Source organism: Elgaria multicarinata, chromosome 2 (genome assembly GCF_023053635.1).
Source record: "Elgaria multicarinata webbii isolate HBS135686 ecotype San Diego chromosome 2, rElgMul1.1.pri, whole genome shotgun sequence".
NCBI lineage: Eukaryota > Metazoa > Chordata > Lepidosauria > Squamata > Anguidae > Elgaria > Elgaria multicarinata.
Genome location: NC_086172.1, coordinates 3553913 through 3578817, shown reverse-complemented (window position 1 = coordinate 3578817; position 24905 = coordinate 3553913). Strand labels below are relative to the sequence as shown.

The 24905-nt window shown below is 42.2% G+C and overlaps 2 protein-coding genes across 2 annotated transcripts in view; one reads left to right on the top strand and one right to left on the bottom strand.

Moving 5' to 3' along the window:
* Positions 1 to 24905, bottom strand: part of CLIC5 (chloride intracellular channel 5) — a 313960-nt gene that overhangs the window by 133306 nt on the left and 155749 nt on the right. The window lies entirely within an intron of this gene.
* Positions 7398 to 23664, top strand: ENPP4 (ectonucleotide pyrophosphatase/phosphodiesterase 4). The gene is made up of 5 exons (XM_063115941.1): positions 7398 to 7647; positions 8045 to 8126; positions 10593 to 11459; positions 18219 to 18389; positions 21866 to 23664. Exons 3-5 carry the CDS (start codon positions 10637 to 10639, stop codon positions 22228 to 22230), a joined length of 1359 nt encoding a protein of 452 aa, XP_062972011.1. The 5' UTR covers positions 7398 to 7647; positions 8045 to 8126; positions 10593 to 10636; the 3' UTR covers positions 22231 to 23664.

Here is a 24905-nt window from a genome sequence, read left to right as displayed (position 1 = left end):
AAAACACTCCTGCCACCAGGCAAACATTGCAAAGTATAAGTTTTTTGCCAACAGAAAACAATACCAGAAAACTTAGCATTTGAAACAGCCGTGAAAGAGTAGCAGAACAGTCTGAAAGCGAAGGAGTGGAATTCTACTGCGGAAGCTAAGCAGGTCTGGATCGCAAAGTGCCTGGATGGGAGAAACATACCTAGGTTTTGTTGAGCTGAGCTCTAATAATGACAGCAAAGTATTTGATGTTATACTGTCAGCAAATATGGAGATTAACTCTAATGGAGTAATTGTGTTGCCCTTTTACACAAAACATAGCCAGTCCAATAAATAAAGCAGGGATAGGGAACCTCCAGCCTATGAAGATGATCCGATTCCTTCTCGCGTCTTTATTAATCTTATCCCTGCTATCCTCCCTTCCTTGCTTCATATTATTAATTCTTCTTTGTCCTCTGGTTCATTTCCTTCTGTTTTTAAACACACTACAGTCTCTCCGATTCTCAAGAAACCTACTCTTGATAGGCTATCTCTGTCTAACTACCGACCTGTCTCTTTGTTGCCGTTTGTTTCAAAGATCCTGGAGCGTGTGGTCTACTCTCGTTGTCTTGATTTTCTTTCTAGTAACTCTGCTCTGGATCCTTTTCAATCTGGATTCTGTCCTTTGCATTCCACTGAAACAGCCCTTACTAAGATTACCAATGATCTTTTTATTGCCAAGTCTAAAGGCCATTATTCCGTTCTTATTCTCCTTGATCTAACTGCAGCCTTTGACACGGTTGATCACGATCTTCTTTTAGATTCCCTTCATGACCTCAGATTTTGTGGCTCTGTCTATAGGAGGCTTTGCCTCCTATCTAGTGGGTCGCTCTTTCAGCGTGTTGGCTAACGGCAGCTCGTCTTCTTCTTTTCCCCTTTCAGTAGGGGTTCCGCAAGGCTCGGTGCTTGGCCCGTTGTTGTTTTCTTTATACATGTTGCCCTTGGGTAATCTTATTCAATCTCATGGCCTCCAATATCATCTGTATGCCGATGATACAAAATTATATCTTTCATCTCCGGATCTTTCTCCTGATGTTCACGATCGTATCTCGGCATGTCTTTCAGATATCTCAGCTTGGTTGCTTCATCGTCGTTTGAAACTTAATATGGCAAAGACTGAATTGCTTGTTTTTCCTCCTAAACCTTCTCCTCATCTCTCATTCTCTCTTACTGTCAATAATGTTACACTTACTCCAGTCAAGGAAGCTCGTAGTCTTGGCTTTATATTTGATTCCTCGCTCTCCTTTATTCCTCATATTGAGGCAGTAGCTAAATCCTGTCGTTTTTTCCTGTATAATATTGCCAGGATTCGATCATTTTTGTCTGTCTCTTCTACCAAGACTCTTGTTCATGCATTGGTTATTTCTCGGTTGGACTACTGCAACCTTCTTCTCACTGGCCTTCCTTCTTCTCACATCAGTCCATTGGTTTCTGTTCACCACTCTGCTGCTAAGATCATCTTCTTGGCTCGCCGCTCTGACCATGTTACTCCACTTCTGAAATCTCTTCATTGGCTTCCAATTCACTTCAGAATCCAATATAAACTTCTCCTGTTGACCTACAAAGCTTTTCACTGTCGAGCGCCTTCCTATCTTTCCTCTCTCATCTCACACTATTGCCCCGCTCGTGCTCTTTGCTCCTCTGATGTCATGTTTCTCACCTGCCCAAGGGTCTCCACTTCCCTTGCTCGGCTTCATCCATTTTCTTCTGCTGCCCCTTACGCCTGGAACGCTCTTCCAGAACATTTGAGAACTACAAGTTCAATCGCAGCTTTCAAAGCTCAGCTAAAAACTTTTCTTTTTCCTAAAGCTTTTAAAACTTGAATTGTTCTGACTTTTATACTACCTGTTTGGTGCATTCTCTTAACCTCCTTATTGCTTTATTATGATTTTATTAGAATGTAAGCCTATGCGGCAGGGTCTTGCTATTTATTGTTTTACTCTGTACAGCACCATGTACATTAATGGTGCTATATAAATAAATAATATTAATTATAATAATAAATTTCCCATCCAGCCTGTGAAGGGTTAGACTCTCTCCGTGGGAGCCTGCCAGCCCCAAGCTCTAACATCAAGCCCACCAGCCAAAAGTAGTTCACTCCTGCCTTAAAGACCAACACATTTATAAGTTTATACAGGCCAGATCTACACCAAGCAGGTTATAGCACTGTGAATGTGGTATGAAAGCAGTATATTAGAGGCAGGAGCTATACTACTGCTTTATAGTGGTATTGAAGTGCACTGACAACTGTTGGGGCCCATTGACACCTACCATATACTGCTTTCATGCCACTTTCATAGTGCTATATCCTGCTTGTTGTGGCTCCTGCCTCTTATATATCGCTTTCATAATACTATATCCTGCTTGGTGTAGATCTGACCATAAGCTACACTGTATTTTATCAAGGAAATCTAATTACATATAAACAGGTTCAGGTAAAATACATATAAATAAAATCTGTAAAGGTACCACAGAACTCTGTTTTGAAGGCAAGCACCAAAATAAAAATTAAAAAGGATGTTGACTAAACCTCCAAAATATTCAGCACATCCACTCAATATATGCACATCCACCCAAAAGTAAGCCCCATTAAGTTCAAAGGGGCTTACTCCCTGGAAACTGGGAATAGGATTGCAAACCTAGCTAGCTATGGACAATTGTTGCCATATTGATCCTAGCTAGGAACTGGAAGGTTCAAGGGGAATATTCTATAGAAGAATGGTATAAAGAAGTATGGGATATAGCCATGAATGATAAACTGACATGTAATATTAAATGGAGAAAAGGCGTAACTAAAATAAACGAGTTTGAAGGAATCTGGAAACAGTTCCTAATATTTGTGTTTATTAAGGGAAGTGGGAAACCGCCAGCAGAAGAAACGATTAGATTTTGGACTCAGGAATGATCCCGAGGTGGGGGGTGCACTTTTATGTTAAGAATGATGATGTTGTAGTATGTAGTAAGGTATATGTAATAGTTATTTAACATATGTACTCAACATTTATTCAATATGTATGCAGCAGTTGTTTGATGTTTTTCTGTTTTTTTTCTGTTATCATTATTATTATGGTAATGTTTTATGTATGTTTATATAGGTAGAAAATAAATAAAAATTATTATAAAAAAAAAGAGATTGATAGGGCACGTTAACTTGCTGTCAGAATATTCAAGCTTTTATGTTATAAAGAATCTTTAATTGTGCAGAACTGTGAAAACAGAAGCGATCCTAAAACATGCATGTCCTTGCTTTCCCCCTCAACAGTTGAAGAAAACCTATGCTATGTCTGATCCACATAATCATGTATATACAAAGCAAAGGCACTTACCTTAACTATGAGGAAAAACTCATCATCTTCTTTATGAAAGTTGTTGGTTTCTTCTGAATTATTATTGCAGGGAAATCTCGTGGTATTTTGAAAGTTTTTAGATTGGATCTTTTTTAGATTGAAATCAGTCAAAGACAATGATTTATTTCCAAATGTCATCCCCTCTATACTTTTGTCAACTGGTCCTGGGCTCAGTAGCTGCATCTCCTCTGGAGCATCTTGCTGAGAAGAATCAGTTTCTTCTCCCCCTTCATAGCCATAGTGAGAGGACAGAGAATTAGTCAGGCTATTTTCTGGGCTCTCCTGACATCTCATGTCCATGCTGTCTAGCGTGTCAGTAAAAGAAGGGGACACCAAGTCTTCACTGACTTGATTATAAAGAGGTTCACCCTCTCCTTCCTCCAAATTTGGAATTTCATAGAACCTAGCATTCTCTATATTTTCGTATATATTGCTAAACTCCCCATTTTCCATGCTGGAGAGCTGGATTAGCCTCTCGGAATTGAATTTACGTTGGCAATGGTGACAGATATATACTGTCTAAGAGTAAGCAATGCTTGTGGTGCGCTTTCTGAATACATTATGTGGGACAGGTTTCCAACAATCATTTACAGAGTGCTTTAAATCAACAAACTCCGTATCTACTGAAGATTGCCTCCTTCTTAACCCTTGTACAGTTCAAAGTACCTCTACACGTTCCTGAAAACCAGCCATCCCCAAATTGGTGCCTTCCAGATTTTCTAGTCTTCAACTTCCATCTTCCAACTAAGATTGTAGTGCCTGAATTTGCTTTCCTTTCCCCCCTCCTCCCTCCCAATCCCCTTTCCTTTTGTGTCGTGTCTTTTAGATTGTAAGCCTGTGGGCAGGGACTGTCAAGAAATACTTTTGTAAGCCGCCATGAGAGTCTTTTTTGGCTGAATGGTGGCATAAAAATAAAAAATCAGCCCCAGCCAGCATGGAATGCTGGGAATTGCAATGCAAAACAGTTGTAGGGCACAAGGCTGCTCAAAACGCTTAAATGTCCAGTTGTTACATCATGGCTGTCATACTCCCAACATACTTATGGCTGAGAAAAATGATTCCCCTACTTGTCATCCCATCTGTCATCGGCAAATTTGTGGGGGCAATGTTGCTGTTCCCCTGCCTTGCAAGACACCCAATTTCTGTCACCTTAATCCCAGAAGAAGCATCTGATTGATTAGGAGGTGACAGGAGGTGTAGGGGAAAGCAACTTGTCTGGTGGACCCCCCCTCCCCAAGACCAACGCAGAAGGCTTTGGGTGGCTGGAGGGAAGACTCAGTGGCACCAGTGGGTGAGGGTTAAGCCTCGGGTTAGGGCTGAGGAGGCACAGCTCTCCGGGCAGGAACCAGGGCCTCGGAAGAGATTAGCTGGGCCAGTCAGACTGTGGGCCACCCTCACAGCTTGCCACCTGACTTTGGCTGCTGGGAAGTCTCAGTTGCACTGGTGGATTAGGTTTAAGACTCAAGTTAGGGGTTGAAGAAGCATGGCTCTCAAGGCAGGATGGACTGAGTGGGAAACCAGGACAGCATTCCTACTGATTTTGTGTGGCTAGAGGGACATCTGCACCGATCCTCAAAAGATGCCCCATCCTCCTGATACTTTTAAAGTGCAATCCAGCACAGCTGGCTGGGGCACTTTTTCTGTCTAAACCTGCATGCTGGATTGCACTTTTATTGTCTAAACCTGCCTTTAGTTGTGTTTTTCTATACTGTGCCCAAATCTAAACTTCTCATGCTGGTCCAGTTTGCATGGTCACTGTGGCTTGAGTAAACCATACCACGTACCAGGGTGTCATTTGCCTTGTCGCCCACCTGGGCACAGATTGTCATGTCGCCTGATCCAGGACAGCTTGAGGGGGAAACAACCCTCCAATGTACAACAAGACATCTTTCTCTCTCTCTCTCTCTCTGATATGGCATTACCAGAACTATTCGGAGTATTCCAAATGTGCGAATGCTATAGATTTATATAAATGGCAAGTTTATTTTCTGTCCCTTTCCCAATAATTCATGACACTGAAATCAGCCTTTTTCACTATCACAGTATGCTCTTTCTACTATGATATCAAGATAGATTTCTCACATGGTTTTGGGAAGCAATAAATTTCCTGAATTTTCCATCAGTGTATATGTGAAGTTAGGATTTCCCCAGTTTTGTGCTTACACTGAACGCCATTTACCATTCTGTTGGGAAGTTTGGAGAGGCCCTTTTGGTCTGCTTGAAATTTTACAAACTTGGGTGTCATTTGCCAATTTAGCTAATTCACTCCTCATTCCTGATCATTTACAAATACATTCCAGAGTATCCATACATCCGTTTCTTAAGGACTCACCTGCTAACTTCCCGCTTCACCTACTTTCTAGCCGTTATAGACCCTTTAGAAGCCTGGCCCTCTTTTCCCGTGGTTGCTATGCCTGCATAGGTGCTCTGGGATTTCTCCTTTGCCAAACCCTTCTTTTGATCTATTGGATTTCACTTCCTCACTATCAGACATACTACTGGCAGATATCGCAGTTCTCGGAGTTCCAATCCTTCTGCAGCCAAACGCATCAGTCAAAGGGCGGTGTGGCCCTGGGCGGGCTGGGGGAACCCAGGAACTTGCGCGGAAGGGGAAGGAAGGGTGGCAACAGCTCTACGGAGACCGCGTGTGGCCACAGGATACCGGCTAACTGGGGCAGGCAAGGGGCGTTATGGCGCGCCTGGAAACTTCAGCACGGAGCCCATGGCGGGGCGGATCCCTCTCGCTGCATGGCCGCTGCCCTTCTCCCTGGCGCTGCAGCCCAACAGCCTGGCGGCGGCGCGGAGCTCCCCCCTCCTCCGTCCCCTCTTCACCTACGACTTCATTCAGCCGCCCCGTTCTCCCTCCGCCCTCCACTAACCCCCATAGCTCCTTCCGGGCTCCGCCGCTCCGCCCGTCCCTCGCGCTCCCGGGCTCTGCCCAGCCCCGCTTTCCACCTGTTCCTCACTGGGCCACCCAACATACAGCCGAACGGGCCAATCGGAGGCCTCGAGCGGCTGCGCGCCCGGCGCCCTCCCTCACCCTGCCTCTGCCCCCCGCCCTGTTCTGACTGCGGCGGATTCGGTGGCGGTTTGGAGAGAGGAGGAGGAGGAGGAGGAGGAGGTGAGTGCGCAAGCGTGCGCGCGCATTGCCGCTGCGCTCGCGCTTGACCTTGCTGCTCCTGCGGGTCGAGGAAGATGGAGGAGGAGGCGGAGGGAGCGGGGGGGGGTGAGTGGCGGAGCGGCAGACCCGCAGGAGAGGCACCAAGCCCGCTCCCTGGGCTCCGCTCTTGCAGGGGCCGCGCGCGCCGCGCCGCGCCCCCGTGAAATGCCTGCGTCTGCGGTGGCGCGCGGCTGGGTGCGCGGGGTCTTCCTCCCCCTCGCTCCCCCCCCCGCCGCCGAAGAGCGGAGACCCTCCCCCGGCCGCCAAGAGGCTTCGGCCGAAGCCGCCGCAGGCTCCTCCGCGGAGACGCGCCGCCGCGGTGCTCCCCAGGCCGGGGGCGCCCCCCGCCTCTGCCCGTTCTGCGCACTTGGCGGCCGGCGGTGGAGGAAGGACGACCTGGGTCTCCTCGGGGGTTCCCAGGAGAGCGTCAAGGATTTCAGGCTGCCCGCTGTTGGAAGCAGCGACGAAGCGCCCCCCCACACACACACACACCGCGCCCCCGGCTTGATACAGCCGAAATGCCGGGCGAGCAGGGGCTGGTTCCTGCGCAGGAGGGCTGCGCGCTCCTTTGTGGCGCTCGCCCTGAACCCTGGTCTCAGAACCGCGGGCCGAAGCGCGTGTCTCTCGCACCAGGCTCTGGCTGAGGGGGCTCGGAGTTCTAGGAAAAAGCCCGACGGAGCTCCGCCCGACGGGCCTGAAGCAGCCCGGCGCTTCCTCCGCAGCCCCTGCGGCTTCCTGGTCGGCGTTCGCAGCCTCCAGTTGAGGGGATGGCGGGCGGGGGGCACCCCTGGGCTCGGGTCCGGCACACAAGGAGCGGCCGGGGTCGTAAAGGGGGCCCGGTGTACGTGGGAAACGGCGGAGAGGCTTGTGGCCCCTTAACCACCAGCAACGCGTGTCGTCATAAGCTTTAAGTGAGCCGTGTCCGCTGGCGAAGCGTCCATGAGAACCTACGCCAAGACGAGCGCGTTAGCCTCTAAATTGCCACAAGGCTCTTCGTTGTTTTTGCTACAGCAGATGAACATGGCTACTTCTCTGGAAATGGATGTCCTTCCGGTGCTCTTTAGCATACACCTTGGACCGATCAATAAAGAACGTTATACCATGGATGCATAGGTGTGACAAATGGCGAAGTGGGACTGTGTAACAAAGGGAAGTTAAATTTCCCTTACAGGGGTGAAATATTCTAAAGCTGGTTATGTACGGTTGTTGGTTATAAGGGAGGGGAAAGCGGGGTCTTCCTCCCCCTCGCTTTCGCTCCCCCCCCCTCCGACGCCGAAGAGCGGAGACCCTCCCCCGGCCGCCGAGAGGCTTCCGCCGAAGCCGCGGCAGGCTCTATATTGTAGACCAGAAGTTTCTATTAATTAATTGGCCTGAAGAGTATATCGTTCCACACTTCTGAAATTGCCTTGCTCTCAGTATCTTATATGCTAAGCTCTAACGTGTTTTAATAATGACAATACTTAATTGTATTCAGATGAATCCTAATTATTGAAAATATGTTTATTTGTAGTGTTGGGAATTCAGACCAAAGAGTATTGCTGTACTCGCTGATTTAAAACCAGGAAGTAAAAACTACTTGAAAATTGTATGTGGTAAGTGTTCAGGCTAATGAGGAGCTATGGAAGTACTATTACATTAAATACTATTAGCATACTAGTAACTGCTTTTATATAACTGGGCGCCCCTGCCCTACAATTAGCCTTTTTAAAGTTCTGCAAATCATAACAAGCTTTCTGATTCATTAAAATTTTATTTTATAAATAACTCCTCACAAATTTGGCTTTACCTGTCATATCCTAATTTCCCCATGATATAACCAATACATCCACTATTTCTTCCTTACCATAAAAAAATATCCTTCTATTGAACAAGGATGAAACCTTAGTATTAATATCAGTGTAAACCTCTAGTTGAATTTAGAAAGATATAACTTTAGAAACTAACAATTAGCCTCCCAGCATTTTTATATTTTTAGGCTGCACTCCTATGCACACTCACCTGGAAATAAGTTTCACGGATTCAGTGGGCCTTGCTTCTGTGTAGACATGTACAGTAGTACATTGTATCTGAAAATGCAGCTGTGTGAGAATACTAATTTGATCATGGAAGGTAGTGGGTCCTGATTCTTTCCACATGGGATGATTTTTTTTTCAAAAAGACCTCCAAAACAACACCTTGAAATGACCAATTTTGATTGGAAAAGGCTTCAATACTCCTTGTCTCACCCACACGATGCCACTGCTCCAACCAACTAAGTACCCCCTTCAGCTGCATTTGATGGGGAGGGAGGCTGTAATTATAGATCTTCTCAATCACACTTGGTTTGGTCCTTAGTCTTGCCATACCTGCTACGTTACTCCCCGGCCCCCATTGTAAATAGGCCATGCTACAAAAACTTAGATGTGTTGCTTTGAAAGTATAGTGTATTAAAGAATTGTGTATTAATATTATATGCCATCATATTAAATGTGGAAATATGCAATTAAGTATTAAGGCAGACTGATCCTTTGAGAATTTTAGGAGTGGCTTTACTCTTGGGAAAAAGTGACCTGCCACACAATTGCAGAAGCATGCTGCACCCCTTAGTTTCCCTAACCACCCCCCTCCATGGTTTGAGTACTTACCACCACGCATCTATCTCACGATCCTCCACCTGCGAAAAGGTGACAAGGCAGCTGCTTTGTTTGGAAAACAATAAAAAAGGCTACTGACCATAGAGAAGGTCAGCGGCAGAAAAAAATGTTGCCAGAAGTTGCAGTCGCTCCTGCCAGCAGACTCTATGGTTGCTGCCATATATATATATATATATATATATACACACACACACACACTGTATTTCTTCGATTGTAAGACGCCATCGATTGTAAGACGCGCACTAATTTTAGTACCACCAACAGAAGAAAAAACCACCCTAAGACACACCCACGATTCTAAGATGCACCCCATTTTTAGAGTTGTTTATATGGGGGGAAAAGTGTGTCTTCGAATCGAAGAAATATGTGTGTTTGTGTGTGTGTATATATATAGCGAAACAGGCAGCATTACCCACAGGGTTCCTGTTATACAACACAGGAACCACCATGGACGGCCACTAACCATCTTGCAGAAGATGGGTAGTGGCCGTGGGGAGTCTTCCCGCTGAAGGGAGAGGTTTCCCCCAACGCATGACATGCTAGCCCACTGTGGGTCGCATTTGGAGCAATCCACAATGGGTGAGTGTGTTGTCTGAACAGTCCCATGGTACCTCTAGATACTACAGCTCTGTGCTAGTCCAGAGTTGTCTTGCACTGAGAAATGTAACTGAAGGAGATTAGTTTGAAAATGTTTTATAGCAGAAAAAAATTAGTAACAGGTGAAAAAGCTGTGAATACGATCTGTGTACTTATACAGGAGTTTATCTTGGTTGTGCTTTTTATACTGTATTTTTGTATTTGTGTTTTTAGACTGTTGGTTGTTTTATTATGGTTTTAATTTTTGTGAACTGCCCAGAGAGCTTCAGCTATTGGGTGGTATAAAAATGTAATAAATAAATAAATTTATTGAACACAATGGAGAATTAAAAACTCTTGCAGAGACACTTCTAATTAAATGATAATAATAGGAGCAAACACGTTTTTAATGCCATTAGTTTTCTTTTACATTCAGTAAAGGAAAACAAATGACATTAAAATGTGTTTGGAGTAAAACAGTGAGACTTACGTAGCCCCTTTCTGGGCATTTAGACTTCTGAAATTATTACCATTTTCTGAAGAACGTAAACATGAAATGTAACAGAATTTGAAGAAAACCCTAACCTTTAATAGGAAAAAAAGTGAGTTCATGGAAATGACCTTCTATAAAGATGGTAGTTGGAAAATTAAGCATGTTTATACGTATGAAGAAAACTTGTTTATAGTACTTGCTGCACAGTTGTCAAAAGTAGAATATAAACTGGACTTGTAGGAGCTTTAGTTGAATAGTTTACTTTTGTCTTTAATGAAGTGGCTGGTATGATATCTCTTTTGGACTGACATTCTTACTGAGACTTTCTAATTTTTACCCCCCCCCCCCCCCCCCAGGTATCTCTTCTGGTTTCCTGTAAACTTCTGAAATCCTATCCAGGATGCATTTATTATTAATGTTTCTCTTTAATGGAATTGTTCATTGCTCGAGTGTTAATTCTGCTTATGGATCAGCACCCAGATTACTCCTGGTGTCTTTTGATGGCTTCAGGGCTGATTATCTGAAAAAATACGAACTTCCACATCTCCAGGATTTTATTAAGGGGGGTGTACTGGTGGAACAAGTTACCAACGCTTTCATCACAAAAACGTTCCCAAATCATTACAGTATGGTTACAGGACTCTATGAAGAAAGCCATGGTATTGTAGCAAACGAAATGTTTGATGCTGCTACAAAAAAAAGTTTTTCACAGTTCAATGACACAGATCCTTTCTGGTGGAATGAGGCAATTCCTATTTGGGTGACCAACCAATTGCAGGAAAACAAGACAAGTGCTTCTGCAATGTGGCCTGGCACCGATGTAAAAATTCACAATACTACGCCTCATTTTTTTATGCGATATAATTCTTCAGTAAGTTTCATGGAACGAGTAGAGAACATCATTACATGGCTGAACAATTCTAATCCACCAGTCACTTTTGCCACTCTTTATTGGGAAGAGCCAGATAAAAGCGGGCACAAATATGGGCCAGACGATACTAAAAACATGAGTAAAGTATTGCGACAAGTGGATAACCTTATTGGCTTTCTGGTTCAGAAGCTTAAGGCTTCAAAATTGTGGGAGGGAATTAATGTTATAATTACAAGCGATCATGGCATGGCCCAGTGTTCCCAGGACAGGTTGATCCCACTGGATAAGTGCATTGACCGGCACAGCTACAGGCTTGTAGACCGGAGTCCAGTTGCTGCGGTGCTGCCAAATAGTAAGTACTTTCTTTTTATTTATTTATTTATTTATTTATTTATTACATTTTTATACCGCCCAATAGGCGAAGCTCTCTGGGCGGTTCACAAAAATTAAAACCATTAAGAACATAATAAAACATCCAACAATCTAAAAACCCAAATACAAAATACAATATAAAAAGCACAACCAGGATAAAACCACACAGCAGAAATTGATATGGGATTAAAACACAGAATTAAAACAGCAAAGTTTAAATTTAAGTGTTAAAATACTGAGTCATGGTGTTAAAATTCTTAGTCATGGAGCAGCAGTGTATGTGGTTGAATTTTTAAATATCTTAATTTTTAATAGAATTTTTTATGCTTTAACATGAGACAAGACCAAAACATACATGTGTGAGATTAGTGATCAAATCTCCAGACATTTTTGAACTTTAAAGACACGCAGAGAATTCAAAGCAGCAGTGCTGGGGGCAAGCTCCTATTTTATGTTCTGGGGAGAAACATAGATACCTATAGCCTATACTTTTGCCTGTCTCTTCCTCCCTCCCCCCAGCTTTAATGCAGTGTTTGTTTTTGAAGCTGGGAGATTCAGTCTCAGTCTCAGATCTCCTGTGTCATGTTTGTGTTGGGGGAAATAAGTAGTTTGTACAAATTCCTCCACAGCAGATAAATGCAAGCGTGAGTTTTGAATCTTCAATGCAGTTTATTTAGAGAAATTCCTCCACAGCAGATAAATGCAAGCGTGAGTTTTGAATCTTCAATGCAGTTTATTTAGAGAAGTCTTTCAAACAAAACAACCAGGCTTGTAGTAGCAAATTATAACAAAGCAATTGTCTCACCATAAATCAAAGTAAGCATAACAGCTTTACAGTTCTCATTGACAAAAGTTGGCCTTGCATCAATACAGCATACTCCTTTCTCTGGCGGCGGCGGCAGCTTATGCCATACCCTCAAACCTCCACTGGCTGACTGCATATTGCTATGGAAGAGTGAGCCTTATACTCTCTTCACTCAATCACCAACAGGTGTGCTGAGCTTGCAAGTCTCAGCCAATAATCTAACCTTAATTACTGTTAAGGTTAACACGAAAACCTGACATCCCCCTGCTTTTTGTGTACACCGATACAGTAATTACCTCATTTAATACAATTGTAAGTATTTTGTCAACTTCTGATGTTGTTCCTTACTTATCGGTTTAGACAACAAATCCGCAGGAATGTCTTTTCCAGCTAAATATTGAACTTGCAATAAACCATTTCTTATACATTCTTTTGCATGACACAATTTGATTTGCAAATATTTGGTTCTTTGCTTACAACTATCAGTTTTTAAGATAGAAATGATTGATTGTCTTGATAAACAATAACAGGTTTTGGTACATCAATCTCAGCATCCTTTAACAATTGTAATAACCATTCAATGTTTACAATGGCATAGTTAAAAGCATTCAGTTCCGCTTCACATGAACTTAATGAGACTGTAGACTGTTTTTTACAGGACCAATCAAATAAACTGTTATTTAACATGTAACAAACTCCAGATGTACTTTTTCTATCATTTATATCATCTCCAAAACTAGCATCAGCATGAATTTCTAAACCTCCAGTGCATGCCTTTGTGAACTTCAACCTGTAGTTCAAAGTGCCCTTTAAATAACGTGCTATTCGCTTCATAGCTTTCCAAGTGTATTTGGGCGAAACCACGAGCAACTAACCTTGCCTTGTGGCATACTATTTTTCCAAATTGATCAGTTTTTACTTTAAAAATCCACCTGCTGTCAAGAAGTTCTATGAAAGGTTGTTTTTTAACCAACCTCCAAGTTTTGTTCTTATCTAACGAGTTTAATTCAGTTTGTATAGCTTGAGGCTAAGGTTTAGCATTTTCTTCAGACAATTTCTGTACATCTTTATAACTTTGAGGTTCATAAATGGCTCTACCAGCAAATTCATCAGAGTATCTCACAGGAGGTATACCTTTGGTAGAACGTTCTGACTTACGCACTACAACATGCTCATCCTTAGAACTATCAGCATCACTATCCTTTTCCACTGTCCATAGTATGCAATGGTTTTTTATCTTCTGCATCACTCCCTGATTCTTCTGATTGTTTTAAACTTTCACTACTGCTATCCTCACTTTCATCACTATCACCACTATCATTACTTTCTGTTTCACTTTCGTCAACAGGAGTGGATTGGAAAATTCCAACTCGTTCCCAATTAACATTATACTCAACACTTCTTGTTAATCTTATATTCTGAGTATTTGTCATTAGCACTCTATATGACCCTTTTTCATAACCAAGAAATATTCCATGTTGACCTTTTTCTTGTAACTTCTGACTTTGCGGTGTATGCACCCACATGTCAGATCCAAAAATCTTAAAATGACTCACAGAAGGTTTTTTGTTGTACAATTTTTGACAAGGAGTGCACTCTATTACTGAACTTATGCTTCTATTACGCACATAGTTAAAACAGTTCAGTGCCTCCTCCCAGAACTCATCTCCTAAGTTGGCATCATGCAGAAGTGTTTTTAACCCCTGCAACAGGGTTTGGTTCATTCTCTCACACAAACCGTTTTGCCATGGAGAACGTGGGGTGGCAATCATGTGCTCTATCCCCTGCTGTGAAAGAAAACCTTCAAACTCCGCAGAGCAGAATTCTCCACCTCTATCAGTGAAAAAACAGGTGACCTGGGTATTATGCTTAATTTTCACCCAAGCACAAAATGACTTAAACTTTTCAAAGGCCTCATTTTTCTTCTGAAGCATATATACAAAAGAATATCTCGTATATTGATCTATGAGGACCATAAAGTAATTTGCTCCACCTCTGGAAACCTTAAGGGGTCCAACAAGATCTCCATGAACAATCTGAAATGGTTTTTCAGCTTTTCTATTTGTCATTTTCCCTTTAGGGACTTGCTTAACCTTATGCTTTGCACAGGATACGCATTTCATGTGGTACTTACAACTTTTCAGTTTCATCCCTTCTACTATAGGCTGCATTTTGGATACCGCTTTAAAATTTAAATGACCAAACAGCCTATGATAAGAGTGAATACAATTATCATGTAATTGAGCATTTGACTTTGATTTCAAAGTTTTAACCTCACAACACTGATTATCATCCTCCTCTTTTTCTTTCCAGTATGATAATAGAAACAGCCCATTTCTCTTTTTAGCATACAAAATCACTTTGTTGTTTTTTATCAATTCACATTTGAACTTTGAGAATTTAACAACAACATTTTGCTCAGTTAATTGTGACACACTCAATAAATTTTCAGATAACTCAGGAGCATATAGTACATTCTTAATTGATGCATTTAGGCTTTTAAGGAACACAGTTCCAAGCCCTTTACTCTCAATTACTTCCCCATTGGCAAGATGGATATTCCCCTTTTGTTTAGTTAAACCTGTAAACAAACTCTTATCTTTGCACATATTGCGGGTAGCACCACTGTCTATAACAAAATGGTCCCACTTTTTCTTTGAAGTGGACACAGCAACAAGCACTTTAACTTGTCGCTTTAACACCCCTTGCTGTTGTCCTTGTCCTTGTTTCTTCTTCTTTTTACAATCTTTACGTATATGCCCTGTTTCTCCACAAGAAAAACTATGACGTACTTTCAGTGCCGCTATCTTCTCACTCTCAGCAGTTAAATTACCCCTGCTGTTCGGCATATGCCTTTGTGAAGGGGCAGCTTCATCGTTGTATCTGGAAGCCACATGCCTATCTACTTCAGACATGAGCCTCACTTGAATAAGTTCAAGAGTCAGCTGTGCTAGGGGCAAAGCAGCTAGTTGAGCAGCAATACTTTCATAACTTTCATTTAAACTGCTCAATACAACGTAGCAGAATTGCAAGTCAGGAATTTCTACTTCACGTCGTAATAACTCATCTCGGAGCGACCTTAAATTCCTCAGATGTTTAGCTAGGTCACCATCTGGAGCAAGTTCAGCCCGATACATTTGTTTGAAATACACAATGGTCGACCCAGTTCCACGACGAAGATGAATTGTCTCTAATGCTGTCCACATTAGTTTTGCAGTTTGTTTTCCATGGATATTAACCAATTGTTGGTCTGAGACAGCCAAAATAATTAGAGCCTTTGCTTTGGTGTCATCATTACTCCATGCCTGCGTAACGGGTGCGGGAGGATCTTCTGCTATGACTCTCCAAACTTTTTCTTTAACCAGATATGCCTCCATCCGGTAACACCAAATAGAAAAATTGGAGTCATCAAGCTGAGGGAAATAAAAGCTGCTGTGTTTACATTCCGCCATTGAGCCTTGCGTTAACAGCCAGCAATTAAGCAATTAAACAGTAGCCAGAAGAGCAGCCAAATGTCCAGCACTCACGTTGTTTAAACAAACTCACTCTGCCGTCCCGAAGCCTCTCTGGTACAGCATCCAAGGTTCCAGAAATCTTCTCCTGGGACTGCATTAAAGTTCAAAATTCTTCTCCTGGGCCCATAACCAGATGTTGGGGGAAATAAGTAGTTTGTACAAATTCCTCCACAGCAGATAAATGCAAGCATGAGTTTTGAATCTTCAATGCAGTTTATTTAGAGAAGTCTTTCAAACAAAACAACCAGGCTTGTAGCAGCAAATTATAACAAAGCAATTGTCTCACCATAAATCAAAGTAAGCATAACAGCTTTACGGTTCTCGTTGACAAAAGTTGGCCTTGCATCAATACAGCATACTCCTTTCTCTGGCAGCGGCAGCAGCTTACGCCATACCCTCAAACCTCCACTGGCTGACTGCATATTGCTATGGAAGAGTGAGCCTTATACTCCCTTCACTCAATCACCAACCGAAAACCTGACAGTTTGCTCAGCACTGGCATAGTGGTAAATTTTGAAGTGCAGGCACTCATCATGACAGTCCCCATAGCCATGCTCCAAGGAGATAAGGCTATCTCCTTGGAACACTAGGCTATCTCCTAGTGCCACGAACTGAAGAGCCTTTTCAAATTTGCAGATGACACAAAATTGGGTGGGATAGCTAATACCCTGGAAGACAGAAACAAACTTCAAAGTGATCTTGATAGGCTGGAGTGCTGGGCTGAAAACAACAGGATGAAATTTAATAGGGATAAATGCCAAGTTCTACACCTAGGAAAAAGAAACCAAATGCACAGTTACAAGATGGGGGATACTTGGCTCAGCAATACTACAAACGAGGATCTTGGAATTGTTGTAGATCACAAGCTGAATATGAGCCAACAGTGTGATGTAGCTGCAAGTAAGGCAAATGCTATTTTGGGCTGCATTAATAGAAGTATAGCTTCCAAATCGCGTGAGGTACTGCTTTCCCTCTATTCGGCACTGGTTAGGCCTCATCTTGAGTATTGCATCCAGTTCTGGGCTCCACATTTCAAGAAGGATGCAGACAAGCTGGAGCGTGTTCAGAGGAGGACAATTAGATTGATCAGGGGTCTGGAAACAAGAACCCTATGAGGAGAGACTGCAAGAACTGGGCATGTTTAGCCTGTAGAAGAGAAGACTGAGGGGAGACATGATAGCACTCTTCAAATACTTAAAAGATTGTCACACAGAGGAGGGCCAGGATCTCTTCTCGATCCTCCCAGAGTGCAGGACACGGAATAACGGGCTCAAGTTAAAGGAAGCCAGATTCCAGCTGGACATCAGGAAAACTTCCTGACTGTTAGAGCAGTTTGACAATGGAACCAATTACCTAGGGAGGTCGTGGGCTCTCCCACACTAGAGGCATTCAAGAGGCAGCTGGACAGCCATCTGTCAGGTATGCTTTAAGATTCCTGTAATGAACATGGGGTTGGACTAGATGGCCTTATAGGCCCCTTCCAACTCTACTATTCTATGATTCTATGAGAGTCCAAAAATGGAGGCATCTGGGTATCCTTATCAACAACCCAGTACTAGCTGATCCTTCTACACCAGGAGTAGGTACTCCACTATAATTTCCTCTTCCATAATATTTTAAACTCAGAGGCTTACAAGTATCCAGTGGAAAGTATTCAGTGCTAGCTCTGACCTTGTGTCCAAGAATGTGAAGTATCATATGGAATCATAGAATAGTAGAGTTGGAAGGGGCCTATAAGGCCATCTAGTCCAACCCCCTGTTCATTACAGGAATCCACCCTAAAGCATACTTGACAGATGGATGTACAGCTGCCTCTTGAAGGCCTCTAGGGTGGGAGAGCCCACAACCTCCCTCGGTCATGGGTTCCATTGTCTTACTGCTCTAACAGTCAGGAAGTTTTCTTGATGTCCAGCCGGAATCTGGCTTCCTGTAACTTGAGCCCGTTATTCCGTGTCCTGCACTCTGGGAGGATCGAGAAGAGATCCTGGCCCTCCTCTGTGTGACAGCCTTTTAAGTATTTGAAGAGTGCTATCATGTCTCCCCTCAATCTTCTCTTCTCCAGGCTAAACATGCCCAGTTCTTTCAGTCTCTCTTCATAGGGCTTTGTTTCCGGAGCCCTGATCATCCTCGCTGCCCTCCTCTGAACACGCTCCAGCTTGTCTGCATCCTTCTTGAAGTGTGGTGCCCAGAACTGGACGCAATGCTCAAGATGAGGCCTAACCAGGGCCAAATATGGTTCCCTAGACACTATCTAGGGGCCATAGGTTTGCCCACTAAGTATATTGAAACAGCATAAAAAATTGAACGTGCAACTCATAATATGGAAGATAAAGTTAAATGTTCAAAATGACAAGATTGTAAAATTTGCCAAAGAGAAAGTAAATGGTACATTTTGCTTTACACTTATCTTTCTCTTCAGATGAAACATATGTATACAATTTAATGAAAAACTGCAGCCCACATATGAAGGTTTATCTTAAAGAAGAAATCCCAGACCGATACCATTACCATCACAATAAGCGTATTCAACCCATAATTTTGGTTGCAGATGAAGGCTGGACAATTGTACAAAATGAGACTCTTCCAAAGTGTAAGTGTTTTCCTTTAGCATGCTTACTGTTGGCGTGTTTGGAGAGCGTGACTTGTTTCATGTGAAAATAACATAGTTGTGCGGGGCACAGAAGCATGATCAATTAAACATTGGAGACTTCTGGAACAGTATTTATTTAAACTCGTGGAACTATCAAATCTTAGATTCTTGGGATTGTGTCTCAACTGGTAGGTTCTGCCTAATTCTCCGTAGGTACGCAGGCACTAGTCTGATCCATGACACCCTAGCTTAGGCTGACGTGGGCAGTTCTAAAATCAGTCTTCTTCCTGAACTGAGTGAATTTGGTCACTTTGTGTGCAGAAATGGTAGGCCATCATAAGAGCTGCAGCAATGCAAGCTAGAAAAAGGTACTGAACTTCAGAACTGGAGGTGGGAGGTGGGGGAATAATCCAGTTCAGAAAATGGTGAGCCAGACCAAATCCTTCCTAAAACTTTGAGCCTGGCTCGTTATTGCTCATCAGTTTTTGCAAGCAAATTTACAAGTTTCCCACCCCACCCCAAGTTTTTCAGAGAGCTTAGGAAGATATTGACTGTGTTCAAACAATCTGGGAAGGAAAGTAAGCCATTGTGAAGGGGGTGTGATGAGTGGGTTTACAAATCACCCCACAACCTTTGCTTTGTTCTAGGGTTGAGGGGTGGTTTGTCATCCACCCCCCTCTGTATACCCTCGCCAGTTTGAGGTGACATGTGAAACGGTGCCTGACAAGGGTAATTATGGTAATAATGTGCTGTGCAACTGGTGTGCACAGGCGAGAAAATAAGCTATGATGGCTTATTATCCTTCCCCGATCATGCAAACCCAGCCACTGAGTTATCCAAGGATTCTCTGTGAAAGCTCAGAAAAACTAAACTAACTGTGAAGTGAGCTGGAATGGGGTGGAGAGGGAGAGAGGTTGCTCATTTCTAGAAGTAGCAGTACTATCCTATCCTACCATACCTACTCTTTGAGTTTACAGCCATTGATCATCTCTGTTATAAAGAGATTCCGTAGTGTGGCATTTAAAGAAACCACTTCCTTTAACTGCTGCCCCTATGGGTTGGCATTCTAAATATGCAGTCTAACTTGACTCTTAGCAGCTGACTAAAGGGTGGAGAAGGGGAAGGGTTCCAGCCCTTCCTTCCTCTTACCTGGCTACCTCCTATCCAACAGTAAGGCCGTTGCTATAGGTCAGGCAGGGCCAGGCTTCCTTTTCCAGGTCTGAATATGTGGCTCTGTTCAACTGAGAAGAAACAATGCTTTGTACTTTTCCTCCTACAACGAGGGTGGCCAGGATTCAGGTGAGGTGTTAGGGCTCCTGTACCGTTAATAGTTGCGTAGAAGAGGGAAATTCAGCAGGTGTCACTTGTTGCATCACAAGCAACACCAGCCATCATCATCTTTTGCATCTGGCCACATTACCCACAACCTAGAATGGGCCTGAGGGCGGGGGCAGAGAGAGAAGTGCTGCCTCCCTTGCAAAGGAAGCTGCACCCCTGAGAAAGAGGTCTGGCATTGTTTTTCCCTATGGGGCCCTGGCAGTGGTTGGCAAGGTGTGACAGAGACCCAGGGCCAAGTGAGGGGTTTATTAGCTGCTTTGCGTTCTCAACACTTTGCAGTTAAAACAAGTATCCCCAAAGTGATAGCAGTCACTGCCATCACTCCGAACAGGAGTTTAATAATATTAATATTTTAACATCTATACTTTTCGAGCTCCCCATTTGGCAATGATGCCTCAATTTTCATTGAAACTATGATTTAGAAGACAATTATTATTATTATTTTTAAAAATGCTGTGTTACATGGTTTCCAAAAGCCCTTGTTTTGCCTCAGCGGACCAAAATAGTTGCACAAATGTTCCCCTGGACTAAGCACATCTCCTTTCGTTGGCAACAGCAAAAGAAAATTGGAGTGGGGGGCGGAAATGGAGAACTGAACTTCCTAGGGGACTGAAGACCAACCCTTTAACCATGAGAAAATTCAGTAATGGGCAAAATGTTCCACCTCACTAGTGGCACAGACCATTCCATACCTTAAGCAACTGGCTTATGAAAACCCAGTCAGGATCAAGGAGACTTACTAGCCCATTCTAATCAAAAGTAATTTGATCTAAATTTAGCAATTTGTGTAGAATTGTAGTGGCTTAGGCTCTTAAAGTTACTTGATTCCTCCTGAGGAATGTCTGCTGGGTTTGTTTTGTTGTTTGATCACACTCGCAGTATGACAGCTCTTATCAAGCAGGAATACCGTAAGTTCCAGAAGCTGGAAGTTTGGGGGTAAGAATACAGGACCAACATCTACCACACTATCCTTACCATCATCTCCAACAGTTCTTTGAGAATGAAGTAATATCTATGCAGACATTGGAGTTCTGATTACCAAATCAGTTAGATGCACAGAAGGAATGAGCCAAGCGAGCTGCGGCTGTTGCAATGCAAAATCCAAGAAACCATGACCTCCCCTCCTTACTATTATTGTATCTTCTGCAAGATTTTAATTACAAGCAATAAGATTTTGCTGGCTGGCTGGTGCACTGAACAGGAACATTCCACATTACAACATGTTGCAGGTCCTACTTGTACAATAAATTAAGGCTGCTCCGGTGAGGAAATTCCATTAGAATATTTACAGGCCACTGAGCTTAATGGGCAACAATTGACTAGGCAGGTAGACGAGAATAGCTACGTTCCTATCATAGTGATGCAAGCCTTAGACTAACTTTAAAATGGGATTAGGGCGGGTTTTTTTAAACAGTTAGTTATGTTAAGCTAGCCCAGCCTTTGCCCTTGGGTTTGTTACGGTCCCCACAGCAACTCTGACATGGTTCACTCCATACAACACAGCTCATCATGGCTCATTTGTCCAATGATCAGCTGAGGCACCCATGGACACCATTTTACATATCCAAACCTCGCTTGAGGGTTGTGTTATGCAAACCCAGTGAGCATGGGTTATGTGAGGGTTGTTCAACCCTCGCATAACCCATGCTCTGTGTTTGCATGACACACCAACCCCTGTGCGGGGGTTAAGGTATGGGAAATGGTAGCTGCATACACCCTGCAGCTTCACTGTGGGTTAAATAAAATCTGAATAATTAAATAAATCATGGTAGCTGGCGTGTTGTGCGAACTAGCCCAGTGTAGAGTGAGAAGCAAGGTTTGCTCCATCTCACTTTAAATAACAAATCGATTTATTACAACTGTATTTTTGGACATCTTGGTAAAGAGGTGTGGAGGAAAATAAAAGTTATGCAATTCATATACAATTCTAAAGCTTAACTCGTAAATACTAGATAGTGTGAGTAATTTTGTGTAAAGGAATATAGTCTTATGGACTTCAAAGTCTATATATTGAGGGGAAATGGCTTTAAGAAGTTGCAGCTTTATATTTTTCAGGATTGTCTATAGTGGGGAAATAACTGTTCACTAAAACTTTGTAGTATGTTAAGGACTCTTGGGCTCTTTTTTCTTCTCTCCAGTAGGAGACCATGGCTATGATGATGCTCTTCCAAGTATGCACCCGTTTTTGGCAGCTCATGGACCTGCTTTTCGCAAAGGTCATGTACAAAAGACAATTTGTACTGTTGATATTTATCCAATGATGTGTCACGTCCTAGGTTTGTCACCCGAACCTAATAATGGCACCTTGAGCAATGCCAAGTGTTTGCTAGCAGATCAGTGGTGCATAAATGCCCCAGAAGCCATTGGAATAGTTATTGGTGTCTTTATGGTGTTAACTACTCTGACGTGCCTTATAATAATCATGAAGAACAGAACACCTTCTCTGCGTCCATTTTCACGACTTCAGCTTCAGGAAGAAGATGATGATCCTTTAATTGGATAACACATGTTGACTTTTGTCTTGAAAACTAGGCATATTTTAAACTTACATTGGATAACATCTTATGATGCACTTTAAAAAAGATCCACCCAGAATACTGCAGAAAAACATTTGTCTCTCTGAAAAAGAAATGTTCAGTAGAAACTAGTTTCTAATAGAAAAGACGTTACATCAGTCAGTTAATAAAGTAACAAGATTAAAGAGAATAAATATTTGTAAATGGTGGTGCTTATATGCACTTCTTAACTCCCTGGAGATACCTCGACACCTGGAAATGGATGGAAATAATTCTGTACAATAAGGAAGTTCTTTAGCTGGTATATGCTGATTGTAGAAATCGTTATTTAATTTTTTGTACTGAATACGTTGTTGAAACAGCCCTTCCCCAAACCTTACAAAGGTTTTTTTAAAATTAGAGACTAGTCAAAGCAGGATGCTGCAGTTCAAGTCCTTAGCACTGTGTATATTCTACCAGTCTCTGCAGAGTGAAAATACAATTTAACCTACCACATTGGAAAAATGTTAGAGTAATGTCAATAACAGTAGTAACAACCTCAAGCCAAAAATAGCATGTCAAACTGCTCGTCTAACTTCCCCCAAGAGCAGTACTTTTAAAAAGCTATTGCATGAGTGCTTTCTTCCATAATTATAAGCTGCAGACTGATTTAAACATTACTTCTCATTTGTGAATGCATTCAGAAATATCCAAAATAAATAATCAGATTAGTAGAAGTGCTATGATACTGCTCACATTACTAGAAGCAAGGGTTATTTTTAGTGGACTAGAAAGTATGCTCTTGACATCTGTAAAAAGAAAAATGATTTTAAATCTTTTCCATTAATGTGTCAACCTTGACATCCAGGTGTGTTTTTTTATTAACGATATGTATAGTATGCTACACATGCTTGATAATACCTCAGGGAGTCCTGCAGGTTTTGACCCCTGTAATATAGCCATTTGGGTATCAGGTGCAATTAGGCAAAACTAAAAAGCACACACCATGTGTAATCTTTTAAATTTAATGTGCTTATTAGTTAATGAGCGCAGGGAAGCTCAGCAAATGAAATGAAGAATACTTCACAAAACTAAAAATATTAGTTACCTGTTATACCTTACTTTCTCTTCATTTCTTTCCCTGCAGAATATAACAGCCATGGTTTAGTTCAGCCTTCCCAACCTGGTGTTAGGACTACAGCTCCAAAAATCCCAGTCAACAAGAGAGCACCAGGTTCAGGAATGGCAGGCAGACCTAGCTCTTAGGGCTGTGCAATACTCTTAGTAAAAAGTTCTGTCTTTCTTGGGGATAGCTACTTAGACTATATATACAAGGATATATCTCAGGTGATGAAGGGGAAAAGAAATTCTAGCTATGAGGTATACTTTGAATTGTTTGTTTGAAAAGGTAGTGCCTTTAACTGGATATTTATATGATGGGGGTTTATGTGGGGGAATACTTCATGAATTAAAAAAATGTTATATTCTTGGTCAGTTGTGTCTTAATATTAAGTTACTTTACGCCTACAATACTAATACACTGAATTCATTCTAAAACTCTTCCCTGTAAGGTAGTAACATTTAAACAAGCTGTGGTGGTTTTTATCCTTTGCCTGAAAGTGGTTAATAGAATATCTAATATGCATTTGAGATGCTTCCTTTGGTTAATCCTTGTGATTCAGAGGGTGTGTAAACTTATCATGATCCAGTTCTAAATAGACTTCCAAAGTTGGTGGCAGGAGGAAAAATGTGCTGCACAAAGGACTAAAACAAAGTCATGTGTTTGAAGAGAAGAAATCAATTTCAAGCTCTTCTTGCATCATTCACCTTTCCAAACTCTTTATGAGCGACAAAACAACACAGAATGGACTGAGTATTTATTTATTTATTTTAAATATTTATATCCTGCCCTATATCACTAGGATCTCAGGGCAGCGTACAGTATAAACAATAAATATACACAGTTAAAAACAAATTAAACCATGAGTGACAAAGCGACACAGAATGGACTGAGTAGATGGGCTCCAGAAAGCCCAGTATAGCATCGTATTGCTATTTGGAGAAGCTGGGGGTAATTTCCCTCCTGCCAGCCCTATCCTTGCTGTGCAGGGATAGGCTGTGGGGGCGGGGTATTTGTTTTAATATCAATCAGAACAGTTTGTCAAGTTTTCAGACTACCAATTTAAACCATCTGAACTCAACAAAATTATTTTCCTTAATATATATCTCAATACACAAAAGCACAATTCATTGGAATAAGCCATGAAATTGCCTGTTAAAATTGAAGATCCCTGAAGGGATGTTATAATTAGTTGTTTTCTGCCACTTGATCAGGCAAGTTACTTATCTGATTGTACCTAATTGCTTCATTTCTCCTGTCACAGCTAAATTAACATTTAAAAAGAAACATGACATACTAAAGGCAATTTTACTACTTATTAACAGCTGTACCATTTTCTTACAACATTCCTTATCTTTTCTCATATCAGCTCAAGGCAGAGATTTCAACTTTTCATATCTTTGCAGGAAACATCTCAATGCAGATTTCCCATGATTTTTAGCATTCTGCTTACTTTTTAAGCTACTTAAATAAGAACTGGGGAATATAGGTGCAGGAATATAGGTGCTATATTAAGTGCATTTCAGGACTGTGTACTCAGTTATCAGCCTGGTATTAATCCAT

Excerpts from the sequence above, each read along its gene's own strand:
- ENPP4 (XM_063115941.1), top strand. The coding sequence starts at position 10,637 with ATGCATTTATTATTAATGTTTCTCTTTAATGGAATTGTTCATTGCTCG. Across the intron at positions 11,460-18,218 it reads TGCTGCGGTGCTGCCAAATA|ATGAAACATATGTATACAAT; the intron begins GTAAGTACTTTC and ends CTTTCTCTTCAG. Across the intron at positions 18,390-21,865 it reads AAATGAGACTCTTCCAAAGT|TAGGAGACCATGGCTATGAT; the intron begins GTAAGTGTTTTC and ends TCTTCTCTCCAG.